The sequence below is a fragment of the Canis aureus genome, chromosome 4, assembly GCF_053574225.1.
Source record: "Canis aureus isolate CA01 chromosome 4, VMU_Caureus_v.1.0, whole genome shotgun sequence".
Lineage (NCBI taxonomy): Eukaryota > Metazoa > Chordata > Mammalia > Carnivora > Canidae > Canis > Canis aureus.
In genome coordinates, this window is record NC_135614.1 from 6,642,105 (window position 1) to 6,659,748 (window position 17,644).

Here is a 17,644-nt window from a genome sequence, read left to right on the forward strand (position 1 = left end):
TTCCAGAAAAGTACATTTCATCATACTCTTTCCAAAAAGTCAATAGGAGGGTTCTGGCAGCAAATGGCTGTTGAATCCCTTCCAGTTCTCCTACAAATTTCCTTGCAGACTGAGCGAGTGTGTGACCTCAATCTCTCCTTTGTCTGTATTTTTCACTTAGCTCTTTAAATACTGACACAGTAAGTAGTTAGCCTACATCAAGACCCTAATTTTTACTCTAAATGGGGACCTATACATATGTTTATACATAGGCTGGTGACTAACAGCTTCTGTGTATAATATGTGGGTGATTAAGGGCTCCTGTGATTTTATTTGGCCTGATTCTTAGACCCTCCACAGAGAGTTTATCTCCTCCACATGCAAAAGTCTCTTTAATATCCGAACGCTTTCTGTGCACAGGGGAGGCAGGCTACAGGAAGAGGTCAAACAGAGGGAAAGTATTTCTAAAAAAGTGTATTGCAATTTGAAAACCAGTAGAACTGTCTCATAAAATGCTATTACTTAGAAGAAGGGCTTTCCTATCTACTACAGAAGGTTCATTTATGTCAGGACTCTCCATATCATGTATAGATGTATTCATTAAACAAGTATGTTCAAGTACATATTCATAATTTTTTTTTTTTAAGTAGAAAAGCCCTGAGCAGCACATGTGCTCTTCCAGTCTTATGGCAGTTTTGCTCAAGTACAAGGAGCTAAGGATGTTATTCACAAAAATCCAAGTGACACGCGGCTGCGTTTGGCGTTTTTTTTTTTTTTTTTTTTCTCCTTCAAATATGCCAGGGTCAGAGTTTAAGAAGCTCTAGTATGGTTGCAACATCATGCTATTAATAGAAACTGCACTCTAAAGAATGAAGGCTGTGAGTCCACATGTGGGTATAGGGTGAAGTGCATGAACTCAGCAGTCTCTAGGAATACCACCTCGTGGACAGCACACAGATGCAACCCTCCCCCAGCTGCGTGTTCTCAGGGCTGAGTTCCCTCAGGGTCCTCTGGAAGGAACCACTTTTTTTACACTGCCCTGTGGACTGTCAGGACAGGGCTGTGGTGTGTTAACAAGAGCATCTCGACTGGAGTAAGCTCCGGGGACCAGATTCCGATTTGAGATGTTTAATGCTCACGCAGTGGAAGCCCATGTAAATCTCAGTGCGGGGAGTTCAGATTTGCTCCATCCATTGAGCTTTCACCTGGAACTGCTCCCTTGGTCTTAACAACTGATCACTTCCCTTATTCCTTCTTTTTGATGGTATCATACAGAGCGGCTTTCCTTTTGCTCAACTGTGGTTTTTACTTTAAAAAGAAAAAAAATCTTAAAAATTAGAGCTAGAAAGGACTGTTGCTTCATCTAACCTCAGCAGAAGTGTTCCCCAAAGAATATTTCCTTTAGTTCTTAAGACCAAATTGCAGCACTTCAGTGTTCTGGTTAAAAGCCAGCCTCAAGCCACTGCCCCACCAACCCGTCATGCAGCATCCACCTGCCTGTCCATGTCCGAATGTACAGGAGCACCCTGCAGCCAGCCAACCTGGTAACCTTGACTCTGGATGGCAAAGATTATCATAATGCTCTTCTCAAAGGACCTGCAGCCTTAAGCAAGAGGGCAGGGTCTACGTGACTAAAACATACCAACTTCCTCTTTCATAAGTCATCACATGATGAACTACAATTACAATTCCTGCCTTGTCTCTGCGAATTGCAGACGCATTGCCTCACCCTAGAAACCCTGCTTCTGTGTGTGGAGGAGGCGGCTGGAGCTGCTGCAGCAGCCGCTTTGGAAGGGATCCAACTCCAGTCTGTGCCGGGAGGGAGGGCGGAGGGTGGAAGACGAAAACAAAGCTATGTTTACTTAGCATAGATCGATAAAGCTGCTTCAGAGCTACATGAAAGGCCAGGCAGCATGAAAGACTTTTGATACAATATAAGGAATAGCTGCCCCGGTTCCAGGGCCAGCCTTAACCCCCTTGATTCCGGAGCCTTTTATGGCAAGAGAGACCAGAACTAAAATAGCCTTTCCATTCTCCAGCAGGCATTTCATTAGGGAAGTTACAACAACATGGTTTCGACATTCAGGTCCTAGTGTAAAATAAAAAGGAAATGCCCTTCACTTGGAGAAGAAAAGCTCTGTTCTACAAAAATCCTTCCTTAGTCCCTCTCGAGGCAGAATTTGTATCTCAGAATTTCTATTTTGGGATGGAACGGCAGGCTTTCCCTTGAGGGCATTACATACAGTACCAGCTTGCAGGTAAATGAGTATAATTAGGCCATGGCTCCAACACAGGGTGGTGGTGGTGGCGGTTTAAATGTTCCAGTCATTGCCTAGTGGGGGCCATCTCTCGGGGGTGTTCAGATGGCTCATCTCTCTGCAGCGCAAAGGCGGGACCTTGCCCACTCTGGGCAGTGGCCTGGGAAGTCATGTGCTACAATGAGCGGCCCAGGGTCTCCACGGAGAGTGACCAGAGGCACAGGGTCCTAAAAGAGGTTCCAGACAGCAGGTACCACGAGGAGTGCCCAAGCCCACCGGCAGGGAGGGTATCTGGGCAGGCCCAACTCTCCCAGCAAGAAGAGGCTGAGGCAGGATTGCAACGGCAAGCAAGACCCCGGAACAGATGGGGAGACCTTTATGGCAAGTACACCTTCTCTGGAAATCCCCAAGAGAAGACACGCAGGGTTGGCCTGTGAACACATTTAGGTCTGGCATTACGTTGTCTGTGCCACTTTCCAACAGGTTTCTTCATGTGCTTTAAGCAGCTCCCTCCACTGTTTCTCTGAGGGTGTTTTTCCTCTTCCTTGTGGTTAATCCTTTGAAGCAACCTGGCATTTTCAATAGCAACAACTAGAGGGAAACGTCAGCAGGATTTTTTTTCTCTCTCTCCAACCTACCAATCCAGTTGTAGGAAAGATAATATAATTAGTACCCTGCTCTTCCCACACTTAACCAGCCCCTTCCAGTCTCTGGGAGAGATGTGGGCCTGTTTTCCAACAAAGGAAACTCCAAAGGGCCGCCCTTACCGAGCTGAAGTGTCTGGTCCCCAAACGGGAGTGACTAAGCCCGCGTCTACTAGGAAGACTAAGGACCAGCCAGGAGTGATTTACCATAACACACACCAGCTCCTCCTCCCGATAAAAGTGTGAAGCTCGGGCGCTCACTTCAGTCCGGGCGCCGCCTGCGGCCGCGGGCCGTGGCAGAGCGACCCCGCCTTCGCGCCAGCCGGGTGAGCCCCCGCCGGCCGAGCCCCCGCCGGCCCGGGCCGCGCCGTCCGTCCCGCCCCCCAGCGGCGCCGGGGACTTCCGCCGACGGCTCAGCCCCGCGCCCCTGCGGCCACCGCCACCGCCGCCGCCACCGCCACCGCCACGGCCGGCGGGGACCCGGCGCCCGCGCCCCGCGCCCCCGCGGCTCCGAGCTCGGCCCCGGGGGCGGGGCCTGGAGGCCCACGGCCGGCGGAGGGGGCGGAGCTGCGCAGTGACGCGGCCGCGCTGGCCGTAGACCCCGGATCCCCGGACCCCCGGACCCCCGGACCCCCGGACCCCCGGACCCCCGGATCCCCGGAGCGCGCGTTCCTTCAGTGAGGCAGCCCGGGCCAGCCGCGCCGAGTCACGTCCGCGCGGAGCGTGCGCACTGGGCGGCGGCGGCGCACGCGGGCCCGCGGCTCCGCGCCCACGTCACGCGCCCGCCGCGCGGTTCTCCCTAGGGCGGTCGGGTGGGCCGGCGCCGCCGGGAGGCCTCGGTGCCCGCCGTGGGGGCGGGGGGTCCGCCGAGCGGCGTGTGCACGCGCTCCCAGGCGTGGGCAGGGCCAGCCGCCTCTGCTAGTAAAGCTGGAGGGCAGCGCCGGCGCGTGTGTCCTTTCCCAGGCCGGTGCGAGTGTGAAAGCACTTCGTGGCGCTCGAGTGTAACTCCTTAAAAGCACCAAAACTGTGAACCACGCTAGATTGAAAATCCCCACCCTCAAGAGGCCGACGGCCCCGAATCAGAGCGGCCTTGCTCTTAGAAACACGAGCGGGAAGCCGCGTTCGGCCCAAACGTTCCGGAGGGCAGGGAGGGTGACCGAGTAGTGGAGGCAGCCGAGCGGCCGCAGGGAAGTGAGCCGCCAGGGACACGGCTGGCGGCGCGGGCGGCGCGGAGCCGGCTCTCCCGGCAGCGCCCGCTCTCCCTGCGCAGGGCAGGAGGGGGCGGGGGAGGGCGCGAGCGCGGGGGAGGACGGGCGCGCGCTCGCGCCCGCGCCCGCGCCCGCGCGCGCGAGGGGAGGGGGCCCGCGCAGGCGCGGTGCGAGGCTGTCGAAGAATCAAGTCTGTAGAAGTGGAGCGGCCGCGGCGGCAGCAGCAGCAGCAGCGACGGTGGCGGCGGAGCTGAGGCGGGCTGGGCGCTGACGCGGGTGCTGGAGAGCGGCGACGCCAGGAGCTGTGAGGGAACAGCGGAGCGACCCGGGGCCCGCGCCGCGCCCGTGCTCCACGCCGTCCGGCCGCTGCCTCGGCGCGGCATGACCCGCCGCTCGGGCTGAGCCTGCCCCGGCGGCCGCCCCCCGCCCCCCGCCCCCCCGGCCTCCCCGCCCCCCGCCCTGCACTCCGCGCCGGCCGCCGCCGCGACCTGCTGCGCTCCCCCGCGCCCGCGCGGCCCGTCTTCGCTCCGGTCTGGAGGCCGGCCGCGGCCCCGGCCGAGCTCCCGCCGCCGCCGCCGCCGCCGCCGCCGCCGCCGCCGCCGCCGCGCCCGCCGCGCCGCGCCGCGCCGCCGCCCGCCAGCGCCCGCGCCCGAGCCCGAGCCGGCCGGGGGGACGTGCTGCCGCGGCTGCAGCCCCTCGCCCCGCGCCCGCCGCCCCTCGTGCCCCGGGGGCGCTGCGCGGGCGCCGAGCCTTCGCGGGCTTTGCCGCCGCCGCCGCCGCCTCTGCGGCCGCCGCCGCCGCTGGTGGGAGAGACGCGGGGTTGGGGGGGGCGGAGGGCGCGCGTGGTGCCGGCGGGGAGCGGCGGCGCCCCCTCCTCCGCCTCCGCCTCCGCCTCCTCCTCCGCCTCCACCTCCAGCGCCGCGGGCTCCTCGGACATGGCCGCGGCGGTGGCGGTGGCGGCCGCTTCCCGGCGGCAGTCGTGCTACCTGTGTGACCTGCCCCGCATGCCCTGGGCCATGATCTGGGACTTCACCGAGCCCGTGTGCCGCGGCTGCGTCAACTACGAGGGCGCCGACCGCGTCGAGTTCGTCATCGAGACGGCGCGGCAGCTCAAGCGGGCGCACGGCTGCTTCCCGGAGGGCCGCTCCCCGCCCGGCGCCGCGGCCCCCGCCGCCGCCAAGCCGCCGCCGCTGTCGGCCAAGGACATCCTCCTGCAGCAGCAGCAGCAGCAGCTGGGCCACGGCGGCCCCGAGGCCGCCCCGCGCGCCCCGCAGGCCCTGGAGCGCTACCCGCTGGCGGCCGCCGCCGAGCGGCCCCCGCGCCTCGCCTCCGACTTCGGCGGCAGCCGCCCGGCCGCGGGCCTGGCCCAGCCGCCGACGCCGCAGCCGCCGCCCGTGAACGGCATCCTGGTGCCCAACGGCTTCTCCAAGCTGGAGGAGCCCCCGGAGCTGAACCGCCAGAGCCCGAACCCGCGGCGCGGCCACGCCGTGCCGCCCACCCTGGTGCCGCTCATGAACGGCTCGGCCACGCCGCTGCCCGCCGCGCTCGGCCTCAGCGGCCGCGCCGCCGCCTCGCTGGCCGCCGTGTCCGGGGCCGCGGCCGCCGGCCTGGGCTCGGCGCAGCCCGCCGAACTGAGCTCGCACAAGCGGCCGGCGTCCGTGTCGAGCAGCGCGGCCGCGGAGCACGAGCCGCGCGAGGCGGTGGCCAAGGAGAAGCAGCCGCCGCCGCCGCCGCCGCCGCCCTCGCACCGCGGCGCCGCCGACGGCCTGGCCGGCGCGGCCGGGGCCACCGAGCTGGGAGCCGAGGGCGCGGGCAAAGGCCGCGGGCCCGGGGAGCAGGACTGGGTCAACAGGCCCAAGACCGTGCGAGACACGCTGCTGGCGCTGCACCAGCACGGCCACTCGGGGCCCTTCGAGAGCAAGTTTAAGAAGGAGCCGGCCCTGACTGCAGGCAGGTTGTTGGGTTTCGAGGCCAACGGGGCCAACGGGTCTAAAGCAGGTAGGGGCGGCTGCGGAGTGCGAGGGGACCTAGGGGGCGAGCGGGGGAGCCGAACAGCGGAGGGGGTGCTCTTGCCATTCGCCGCTCAACCCCAGCCCAGAAACAACAAACACCCAACTTCCTGATCTGCCCGAGGCGGAACCAGTGCTTAGTGGCAACGTGTTCATGTGCTGAAGCAGCATAACAGAGATGAGTCAGACTGGGCTGATAGGCACTGACACAGGGTTTTCCTTTCCCAGCACATTCTTGGGTGGGAGCGGGAGGGCACCAGCCACCCTTTACCTTGCTGGGGGCCGTTAGCAATTGAATGCGCGGGTTCCACGTGTAGGTACGGGGCGGACGGGGCGGACGTGCGTGCGTGCATGTGTAAAAACAGGCTGTCACTGCGGTGCTGCGTTCTGTGGCTTATTTTCAAATACCGCCTGAGAGCCCCGTGAGTCCTAAGTGTTGGGAGTTGCACGTGCACTTGAAACTCCTGAGTGAGATTTTTATATAGGGGCTTGGGGAGAATAGAAATTCTTTAGCGGATCTTGTTTTGTGTTCGTGAAAGAAAGGTCCTTTTCAGTGCACATCCGTTTACTGTTTTCTTTTCTCCCCCTTCTCAGTTGCCAGAACAGCAAGGAAGAGAAAGCCTTCGCCAGAACCAGAAGGTGAAGTCGGCCCCCCTAAGATCAATGGAGAGGCACAGCCATGGCTGTCCACACCCACCGAAGGGCTCAAGATCCCCATTACTCCTACATCCTCTTTTGTGTCTCCACCACCACCCACTGCCTCACCTCATTCCAACCGGACCACACCGCCTGAAGCGGCTCAGAACGGCCAGTCGCCCATGGCAGCCCTGATCTTAGTAGCAGACAATGCAGGGGGCAGTCATGCCTCAAAAGATGCCAACCAGGTTCACTCCACCACCAGGAGGAATAGCAGCAGTCCACCCTCTCCGTCCTCTATGAACCAAAGAAGGCTAGGCCCCAGAGAGGTGGGGGGCCAGGGGGCAGGCAACACAGGAGGACTGGAGCCAGTGCACCCTGCCAGCCTCCCAGACTCTTCTCTGGCAGCCAGCGCCCCTCTATGCTGCACCCTCTGCCACGAGCGGCTGGAGGACACCCACTTTGTGCAGTGCCCGTCTGTCCCTTCGCACAAGTTCTGCTTCCCTTGCTCCAGACAAAGCATCAAACAGCAGGGAGCTAGTGGAGAGGTCTATTGTCCCAGTGGGGAAAAATGCCCTCTTGTGGGCTCCAATGTCCCCTGGGCCTTTATGCAAGGGGAAATTGCAACCATCCTTGCTGGAGATGTGAAAGTGAAAAAAGAGAGAGACTCGTGACTTTCCGGTTTCAGAAAAACCCAATGATTACCCTTAACTAAAACTGCTTGAATTGTGTATATATCTCCATATATATATATATATATATGTATATATACATATATACATATATATACACACACACACTCATATATATATATATATGTGCATATATATATATATATATATATATATCCAAGACAAGGGAAATGTAGACTTCATAAACATGGCTGTATAATTTTGATTTTTTTTTGAATACATTGTGTTTCTATATTTTTTTTTTGACGACAAAAGGTATGTACTTATAAAGGCATTTTCTTCTTTTGTTAATGTTATTAGCATATCTTTGTGCTTTATTATCCTGGTGACAGTTACCGTTCAATGTAGGCTGTGACTTGCGCTGCTTTTTTAGAGCACTTGGCAAATCCGAAATGCTTCTAGCTGTATTTGTATGCACTTCTTTTAAAAAGAAAAAAAAAAAAAGCCAAATACATTTTCTGACATTGTAAGATTGCCTTACTGTCTGTTATTCCTTAATGCTGGCCCCTTTCTCAGGCTGGAGGCCAGTTGGTGGAGAAGGAAAGGGAAGGAGCCAAGGGGGCACTGTTGTGAAGTGGGTGGCATGCCACTGAGAAATATCACCAAGTTTACCCCAAAACATTGTCCTCTCAGAGTAGTAGGAAAATAGATTTTGAATCTTTTATCTATTTTGTTCTGAAAGTTCAGTTGTTGGGGTATTGACTGCCTGAGAGTTGCTGCTGAGAGATTTTCAGGACTGTGTGGTTTGGGGGGGGGGGGGATTTTTTTTTTTTTTTTAAAGGCAAAGTTGACCACTGTTCACTGACCACGTGATCAGTTGTAAGATTACAATGCTGCATGCTAGTTGGTTACATAATACACAATTCAGTGACTGAAGGCGGTGATAATGGATGGTGGTGTGTACAAGATGGCACTGCCATCTTTGAACAGAGCCTGGCTCTGCAGCGCCACTTTATCTTTTTAAACACCCTAGAGCTCTGTTTGTTGTTGGTGGTGTCTTTTCCTTTGAAAAGAGTTGCAAGAGAAGTTACAGTTCAGGTGAACTTGGAGATTGTGGGATTGGTTTCATTTCTGTTTTGTGTTTTGTTTTGTTTTTATCATTTACCTGTAGTGCTATTGCTGTTGGTACTATCACCTACACCCTGTTTCTAGTGAGTGCTAAATACAGTATGGTACAATGACAGTAACGGCGCATGGTGCTGCCAGGACTGCCCGTGGGCATATCAGTGACAGCCCAGATGGGGGTGGAGGAAACCTGTAATTTCCTTCTTATGTGTGTTTGAAATACCAAGTGAATAATACTGTTCTTCTGGAAAAAAAAAAAAAAATGATAAACTAGTGAAAATTAAAGAAAGGGTTTTAATAATAGGCAGGCGCCCCACCTCTCAAACTATTCTTAGAAACCTTTTGTAAACTAATTTCTTTGATCACTATTTTGCATCAGTAAAATGATTTTTTTTAAACCAATAAATCATCTGTTATTAGAAATAGTTGTCTCACAATGATACTGGTTTTTCTTTTGTGCTGTTACAATTTAACATTGACAGGAACACTATTTTATATCCTTTTATGTTCAGGTGTTTGTAACTTGGCCCTATAATTAGGCTGAATCATGGCTTCAAGGTCTACAACTTAAGTGTATTGTTTACGACCTAGCTTCTATTCTAATTTGAAGATAGAGATTATTATCCTCTTTGGATTCTTTTTTAGTTACGTTTTTGTCTTTTTTAAATTGCTCAAATATTTTTTAATGGTCGAGTTATTAACACTTGAAAATCAGATACTGCACCAAATACAGTATTTTTTTGTGTGTGTTTTTAATGAGTGCACTTATTATTAATGCTGTGCAAATTCATGTTACCGGTCATTGTTATATTACAAACAGACTTGCATGATTAACCAGTTTGTTGTTACACTTTTTTTTTTTTTTAATTGGCGCATCTATGACTCAGATCAGACTGGTTTCTCTTATGTAAATGCACACATGCAGAAACACAGAGTCGATTTTACACGCCCATAAAGACATTTGTAAAGAATTCAACAATTACGGTTTGTTATATAAATGTGTATCTAAGCACTTTATTATAAACTGGAATTTGACCTCATAGATTTTGCAAGTTGATCAGTTATTTGACCTAATTTGTGGTAGCTATCTGTATGCTTTGCAATCTTAATACAGATAAGCTTGCCAAAAAAAGATTAACAAAGAACCATCCTGCTGTTTTGAATAAGTCTATCCAGCTGTGGAAAAGACAACCTACGGTTTCTCTGTGCTGGTGTTTAGGGAGGGAGGGGGGGAGAACAGGAATAGCTTTAAAGGGCTGAGAATTGAGGTTGCTCCCATTAAAAAAAAAGGAGGTCTGCATGAATCCACCTGGCCCTTGGGTGGCCTTCGTGGAAGGCTTGCAGCTGTAAAATGTTGATCTGGGTTATTTTTCTGGCATTCTCTTAAGTTAAAAAGTTAACGCTGGGACATGGGCTTGATCTTTGGTTGTACCTGATGACAGTGCAGAGATTCTCCACAGCTGGATAAAAATGTCAGAAAGCTACTTACTGTACGTGGGCAGTATCAGATTTCAGATCCTAAATATTTCAGCTGTGCTTTTCATACTCAAAATATTAGGGGATGGGGTGTTGAAGCTTTCCCTTTTTTGCTTTAACAACTTACAGAATTTAACAGATGTACTGTCTTTCATGTGGCCTCACATTAAAAGTTATGAGAACGTTCACACGGTTTACAACTTTTACTATATACCTTTCCTTGGCCACCAAGTATTTTTAAAGTGTGCCACCTTTTAACCTTTACTTTTTTTTTTTAAGTTGAAGGTGATACTTTTTCTATATATGATGAAACTCATGTCAGCTGAAGTGAGTGTAATCTCAGATACCAACATTATTATATTTTAAAATCACGCTATGGAAAAATCACCTGCATTCTGTCATTTGTCAGATTTACAGTACTTTTTTTTTTCTTTAACTTTTAGCATTAAATAAAAATAAAATTGGCAGCACTGAACATTTTCTGAGGCCTTTTTTAATTTTTTAAAGTAAGCTCAGAATGGCTATTGTTTTAATCACTAATGGCAACGTGACCAAAGGATGTGTGGGTTTGGGGTTGGGGTTTGCCTGGAACAGCAGGAGAAGAACAGGAGATAAAAGACACAGAACAAAAAGGCAACTGATGGTTGGGGGGGGGGGGAGGAAAAAAATAAAAGTGCTAGGGACTGGGGGAAAGGGCAGCTGGATAAGGGAAACAGATAAAGAGAAGAGCTGAACAAAGTACAGCTAGAAAGCACTTGTTTATTTTTCAACTTGCAGTAGAGCCAGCCACTCTGCAATTGTAGACTGGACGGAAAAGATCCTGACAACGCTGCAAAGGCTATCGAGACTCGGAGCTGCTCTCTGGAAAGCTTTGGAATGAAACAGCCATGTTGAGCTGTGTGAAATGTGTGGAAGACAAAAGAGGGAAAGCAGCCTACCTTTTGGAAAGTTTTGGAATAAAGTCAGGGCGAAAGCCAGGTGTAAGGTTTCTCGATGTCCCGAAACGCAAATTTATAAATAAGAAGACGTGCAAAGCACCAGGACGCATTTGCAAGACATCGTAAGACAGTTCCTAGATGTTTTGCAGCCTTTACTCATTTTATTGATCAGTGGCTTGGCCGACTTCTAGAAAGGAAGTTGTGGACCTGACAAAGACTCAGGATAGGGTACACACAGACTATGTGTTTTAAATTAAACAGTAACAGTTAATGTGTAACAATATATTTTCAGCAGGGGTGGTCTGGGAACTTGGGGGACCCATCGCTACGTGTGTGTCAATTTTTTTTTACTAGTAGCCTGCTTAAGGCAGTTTTCAAGAAACTATTCTTAATAAGTTAATTATAGCTTATGATATACAACACGATGTTTCATTTAGTAATCAGGTTAAAAGAAATGTCGAACTGCCCACTTTTTTAAACTTAAGAATGCTAAATTTTATTTTTAGGAAAATTTAAAAGACTGCAGCTTGCAAAAGTCATTTATTAAGATTTCAAAATCTCTTCCCAAAGTAAACCTTAAGGATTGCATTCAGTTTCCAGTTTAAAAAAAAAAAACAAAAAAAAAAAAACAGACTCTTGATGTGGCAGATGTCTTTGTTTATTTCCCAAAGGAGGGAAAAAGTTAAAGGGAAAATACAGAACTCTTCAATTCCTAGACTTAAGTCCCTCGTTACTCAAAGTTGTTTTGCATATGATTTATAGATGGTTTTATTTGGTTAGTGAAGAGTAAAATGTTTCTCTTCCTAATTCCAAAGTGTATACGTGGAATCATTCAGAAAAATGTTCAGTCGCGTGTAGGCCACTAGAAGTCCTGAGTCACCCTCATTTGCTCGCCTTTTCTTCATAGGGAACAGTGTGAGAAGACACGCCTTCCCTCTGTCACAGACCAAAGAAACCAATGAATGGAATACATATTTACCTACTTCATCATCTGGGGTTCTAGAAGTGAGAGGTGGGGTGGGGGATGCTATTTAACTCTTTCAGTGCTACTGGCTGGGCCTCTAACAGCAACAGTACTGATTATGATCAAATAGAAATTACCATGTGGCTTCCCAGATTATCAGTAATCTAGAGCCTTCATGGTTGTTTCTGTTGATAGCCTACATTTTTCCTCCAGTTAGGAACCCCAGGCAGTAATTTCAAAGGCACAAAAATATACAAAAAATCAATTTGTAAATTCAGAGGTTGGAAGGTAGAAAGTGACTGATTTGTGGATTATCTGTGGATTTCTCTAATAATCCCCAGATAAATCCTTAATGAGGGATATCCACACCATCCCTATTTACTGTTAACTAATTCGTACCTAATTTAACAGTGGATTTTGTTTTAACCCATTAGTCTGCTGTTGCCTGCTCCTTCCCTGTGTCAGTACAACTTCACATGCTTGATTTTAAAACAGCTTCCCTTTTTAAAATTGAGAGATAATGTATTTTTTTTAAGTGATAGAGTACAGAATCTGTATTTGCACTGATCTTTATCACAGAATACTGGGTGCTTCGGTATGGCACTAAGCAGCATAAAACAACCCTTACAAGCTACAGAAAAGGTATTAGGGCAAGAAAGTATGCTATAGGCAAAATCAATTTTAGAATCATGTGGATATTCGTCTTAAAGCTACTCTTTTATTTTGGTTCTGCGAAACAACTGAGTAAAATCTTAATAGAACAAACTTTTTAGAATGGTGATAAACAATTTCTTCTATAATAGAGACTTAAATAATGCTTTGAAAGAAATGTAGCTCTTTAAAACTCAAAGTCTTAGTAAAATGAGTCTTCAGTGCACATCAAGTTTATCACAAAGTCAGCCATGAAAATCCTCTAGGAGGTGATTTTCTTTTAGGTCAGACAAGGTCTGGATAAAAGACTACAGGATTCCTACTTTAAATTGGAAGCATCGATGCACTGGTTGATCTCGTCTTTTGAATGGACTTTAGAAGTATTTCATTCTTTTTTTTTTTTAACCAATGACTATTTCACTTTTTTTTTTTTTAAGGTGTTGTTTATTTATGTGAGAGAGAGAGAGAGAGGCAGAGATAGCGAGAGAGCACAAGTGGGGAGAAGCAGGAGAAGCAGGCTCTCCACTGAGCTCGGAGCCCAACTTGGGACTTGATCCCAGGACCCCAGGATCGTGACCCGAGCCAAGGGCAGAAGCTTAGCGGACTGAACCTCTCAGGTGCCCCTATGTCATTCTTTATGTCACTACTACCAGTTGACATTAGGATGCACATGAGGGGACAGGCATCATGCACAACCAAGGAGTCACATTTTGTTGTGTAGGTACTCAGGTAGCAAGTTCAGCAGATAAATATTTGGATCATTGCATATTTCTCTGCCTTTTGGAAAATCTCTTTACCATGAGTTCAAATCGGATACTTTGAACTGTAAATGTGGCTATTTTGGAAAAAATAAGTTCAGAAGCATTTCATCAGAACTCAGGGCCTTAATTTATTTTTTAAAAATTGTATTTATCTATTCATGAGAGACACAGACAGAGGGAGAAGCAGGCTCCTCACAGAACCAATGTGGAACTCGATCCCAGGACCCCAGGATCATGCCCTGAGCCACCCAGGCATTCCCCTAAATTTATTTTAAGGTATAGAGTTTATTAAAAGTAAGTTTAATGTGTCATAAGAGTTTATTAAAAGAGCTTCAGATTTACCGAGGTTTACCTTCTTTCATTGTATGATTTTGAAGTACTAGCCACACCAGTAAGAGTTCTGCAGAAAAGTGAATTGTAGGAGTAGGGATGGTCTGGGTCTGGATCAATCAGCATTTTGTTGCACAGTCTTGGTTTGGGGCCTCTCGTGTTCTCCAAAGCCTGAGAGAGAGACTATGTGTGCTGCAAAATAGAAACAGGCGTCCTGAGCCTTAGCCCAGTCTAAAAGCCTCTTACCTCCGTTCTGTTATTTCTGCCTCCCAACAGCCAACCCATTAGCTTTTTTTTTTTTTTTTCGATAAAAGATAAAGATTTATTGTAACCCATATACATCTGAAATCAGAATTTCACAGGAAGGTCACAGTCATTAAAGAAGTTTTGGAATACTCTTCTCTTAATAAGCACCATATGGGTTGTCACCGTTCTTACTTGACACCTAGTAAGTAGGCATATCACTCTAGGCTTTGAACAGCTGAGCGTCTAGGGCCCAGCTTTCTTGGAGCTTAAGGACAATTCCACAGATAGGGAAGGGATGTCAGTGCGCTTAATTACGAGCCCTGGGGGAGGAAAGGCAAGCACGCGGTGGTTTCCTGGCACGAGTTCGGAAAGTGCAGTTAGGGCTAAATTCTCACGTGGAGGACTGAGCCTCTTTCTAGAACTTTTACCTGGAAGCTCGGTAGGACTCCAGCACGGGAACACGGTCCGGAGTCCTCAGGGCTTGCACGCGAGAAACTCTTTACGCGCAGCCTGCAACCGTCACGCAGGAAAGGGGCTTCGGGACCTCCGTATCTTCTTACAAACCCAGAGGCCGTTGGAAAACATCGGGGCCAGATCAGAATCGTCAAATGGTAGCTTTTTCTTTTTTTTACTTTTTTTTTTTTTTTTTTTTTTTTTGATCGTGGCTCACGGTGGCGTTTCTGCAAAGAAAGAAAACAGCCGCCAGCGCTGCCAAGCCGTGTTTACTGGAGGGGAAGGAAAGGGGAGGAGGCGCCCTGCCCCTCCGGCAGCCTGCGTCAGGGCCTGCGCCCCCGAGGAGACCTCGCTGCGGTCTCCAGCGCGGCACCCTGACTCACGCCGCGCCCGTGTTTATTTATTCCAGAACTTGTGCCCGGGCAGGCGGCGCACGTGGAGCGGGGACGAGGGACCGGCCCCGGGCGGCGGCGGCTGCGCCCCGCTCCCGCTCCGGCTCCCGCCCCCGCTCCGGCTCCCGCTCCGGCCCCCGCTCCCGCTCCCGCTCCCGCCAGCGAGCCGGCCGCGCGCCTGTAATTAGCGAGGAGCCGCGCCCCCCCCGCGCCCTCGCCCCGCCCCCGCCCGCGCCCCCGCCCCCGTCCCCGCCCGCGCCCCCGCCCGCGTGCCCGCGAGGGCTGTGCGCGCGCCCCGGCCCGCGTGCGTCCCCGGCGGCGCGCTCCGCGCTGGTTACCGCGTAGTGAACCAAATAAAGTAAAGGTCTGGCTCCGGCCGGGGGCGGGGTGTGGCGAGCCCCCCGCTGCCCAGAAAAGACCGGCCGCGCGTCAGCAAGGGCCTTGGCCGCCGCCGCGAGGGTCCCTGACGCGCGGCGCGGCTGTCCTGGGCGGATCTGCTAAGCTGGGGAGGGCGCATGACAAGAGCTGCCCCAAATGTCACTCCCTTTTTGGAAATCATGATGCTGCCTTTTTTTTTTTTTTTTTTTTTTAAGACTGTGGCTAAAATAAGGCAAATGTTCCATGCTGGTGGAGTAAACACTCATATTTAAGGGGCATCTGTCTTTGGGGCAAGCACACCGATGCACCGTGCGTGTCCAGGAAAAATGTGTTTACTAAGCGGACCTCAGGACATGCCCATATGGGTACTACAGTCAAATACAGTACTGTAACGACGGACTGCCTAACAGGGAGTTGCTTTATTTTATAGAGAAACCTTTCCTTCAATTAGAACAGCAGTTTTTTTCTCCCATCAGAGTAGCACTGGGCTCTTGAGGTGCCGCGCGATTCGTTCACTTCTCATTTTTGTTAATTATTAAATCTAATACTCTGCAGTAACATCTCAAAAAAATGCAAGAAGCGTGGCCCCCATTCTTTAAAAAAAAAAAAAAAATGACACTGAAATGCCATTTGTTCCCAGCCTTGGAGTGGGGGCTGAGGAGCCTCACTGTGGACTGTGTTCATAGTTTTAGTCATTGTTTAAAAGTGATTGCAGTTGACGGATGGGAACCTAAAAAAAATAAAAGAAAATAAAGCCGTGCTCCAGGCTTGAGAATACCTAGGCACGAGTCTAGCAAAAGCCTTCCTTCGCCGACGTATATTTCTTTCCAGACATCAGGCACAAAAACATTTGAGCGGCTCCGGATGAATTCCTACAAAGCAGTCCTCTTCTTATATATTTTATCAAGGAACTCAGAAGGCTTCTCCGGTTGCATCTGGGTTCCTAGGAAGCTGGTTTTGCTTTTTTTCCTGTGACTGTCACTCTTGACAAGGCAGCACTTGAATCACCTGCTTGGCCCCTTCACAAAGATCTTTGAGAGGCTTTATGAGAACATGTCTCGGGACTGTCCAGTTCTGAGCCAGATACATGACACTGGAATATAGGTCAGGAAATCTCCAGATGCCCTTGGGCTTTGTGTGGCCGTTTCAAGTAATTCAATTAAGCTTTGTGCTTCTGTCTACAATCATCATCATCATCATCATCATCATCATCATCATCATTATTAAATTACCATATATTTACCTTAGTAGGGGCACGGGCACAGAGATCAAACTGGACTGTCTCAATGACAGCTTTTTGAGTTTCATCTATCAGCCAGACGTGAGAAAGCACTGGGTGTGTATGATACCAGCTAGTGACTTGAGCGCAGTGAATGTGTACCACTAAAAATACAGATTCTTGGTTATCCTATCAAAGGGGGAAACAGAAAACAGCCTTGAAACACTGGAGAGAAGGGGCTCCCCCTGCTGTCATCATAGAAGATGCATCGTGCCTCTGGCTAGAATCCTGTACCTAGGACACTCACCCAGTGTAAAGCCTAACAGCTGAGGATTCCTGAAGGTAGCATCACCTTGGGGGATGTATAGTTCTATTGGAAATAAAATAAAGATACGGACCACAGATGAAGGAAACAAATACTTCTCTTAAAAGTTTCTATGCTCAGACTTATGTACTGAAGGGCCAGCTACCCCATAAACCACCAAACTGGCTCACCCAAGTCCCCACCCAGATGGCTCTAAAGGCAGGGGTAGTATTTGCCTCCTGGTGAGGTGGGGAGGCGGAGGGGGAGGACACGTTGGAGCGTATTGTGGCTTTTAAAATAATCAATGAAAAAAAGATGTCTGTTGAAAAAGAAAAGCACACCACTGATTTTTTTTTTAACCTCAGTAAAAATGTTAAATTTGTAAAAAAGAAAAAAAAAGTTTCATTTTCTTGCATATCACACTTCTCTGCACGTGGGTCTTTACCCCCAGAAGTAAGCCTTTGGGAGCTCCTGAACCCCACACATCTGTGGCCCTGGAAAGAACTCACCCGAGTCTCCACGACACCCCTTGCCTGAGTGGAGTGTCAGCTGTGACCAGACTGAGCCAGGGGGTCACTCAGCTGTGTGTTGGCAGAGAGGTTGGGGGCTTCGATGGAATGAGTAGAGTCGGAGCTCTTCGTGGAGGAGGACAAATTGCAAGCACTGAAGAAAGAAGGGAGATGGCACAGGCAAGCGTTGAGAGATCAAGAGGAAAAGTCCCCCAGGAGGAGAATCACCTCCTATGGGGGTGTAGCCCTGCTTGCATCCCCTCATTGGTTCACTTCCTCCCCCCACCACCTAGCTCCTGGACCTAATGCAGGCTTTTGAGCTTTAGCCCCCGCTCCACCTCTTTTTAACCTAGTCTTTAACCCTCTGACCTTAACTTAATTATCTGTGAAATGGGTTAAGGATATGACTTACCTTGTGTTGCTGAGGGGATCAAATGCTGAGGGTGTGTAACACCCGTACCCTGGTGCCCAGCACGAATGAGGTGCTTGGTGAATGTGAGCACGTCACCTGGTGGTGCTGGGCTCTGGGCTG

General features: G+C 50.4%; 1 protein-coding gene and 1 long non-coding RNA gene across 4 annotated transcripts; one reads left to right on the plus strand and one right to left on the minus strand.

Moving 5' to 3' along the window:
* Positions 1-4,884: 4,884 nt before the first annotated feature.
* Positions 4,885-10,442, plus strand: IRF2BP2 (interferon regulatory factor 2 binding protein 2). Of its 2 annotated transcripts, none has more exons than XM_077894456.1 (2): positions 4,885-6,039; positions 6,693-10,442. In XM_077894456.1, the coding sequence occupies exons 1-2, from the start codon at positions 5,025-5,027 to the stop codon at positions 7,406-7,408; spliced, it is 1,731 nt and encodes a 576-aa protein (XP_077750582.1). In that variant the 5' UTR covers positions 4,885-5,024; the 3' UTR covers positions 7,409-10,442. The 2 variants fall into 2 exon arrangements, with proteins under 2 accessions (XP_077750582.1, XP_077750581.1); XM_077894455.1 differs by having other exon boundaries at positions 4,886-6,087.
* A 1,103-nt stretch (positions 10,443-11,545) lies between these two features.
* LOC144312113 (uncharacterized) lies at positions 11,546-17,192 on the minus strand. Of its 2 annotated transcripts, none has more exons than XR_013377553.1 (6): positions 17,113-17,192; positions 16,607-16,669; positions 15,041-16,488; positions 14,286-14,537; positions 13,624-13,803; positions 11,546-11,841 (listed from the first exon to the last, which is right to left on the minus strand). It is a non-coding gene; the product is annotated as an uncharacterized LOC144312113 (long non-coding RNA). The 2 variants fall into 2 exon arrangements; XR_013377552.1 differs by having other exon boundaries at positions 13,634-13,803; positions 17,113-17,184.
* Between the last annotated feature and the right edge of the window lie 452 nt (positions 17,193-17,644).

Coding starts and splice junctions, on each gene's coding strand:
- IRF2BP2 (XM_077894455.1), top strand. CDS start 5,025: ATGGCCGCGGCGGTGGCGGTGGCGGCCGCTTCCCGGCGGCAGTCGTGC. Junction 6,088..6,692: donor GGCCAACGGGTCTAAAGCAG/GTAGGGGCGGCT, acceptor CCCCCTTCTCAG/TTGCCAGAACAGCAAGGAAG.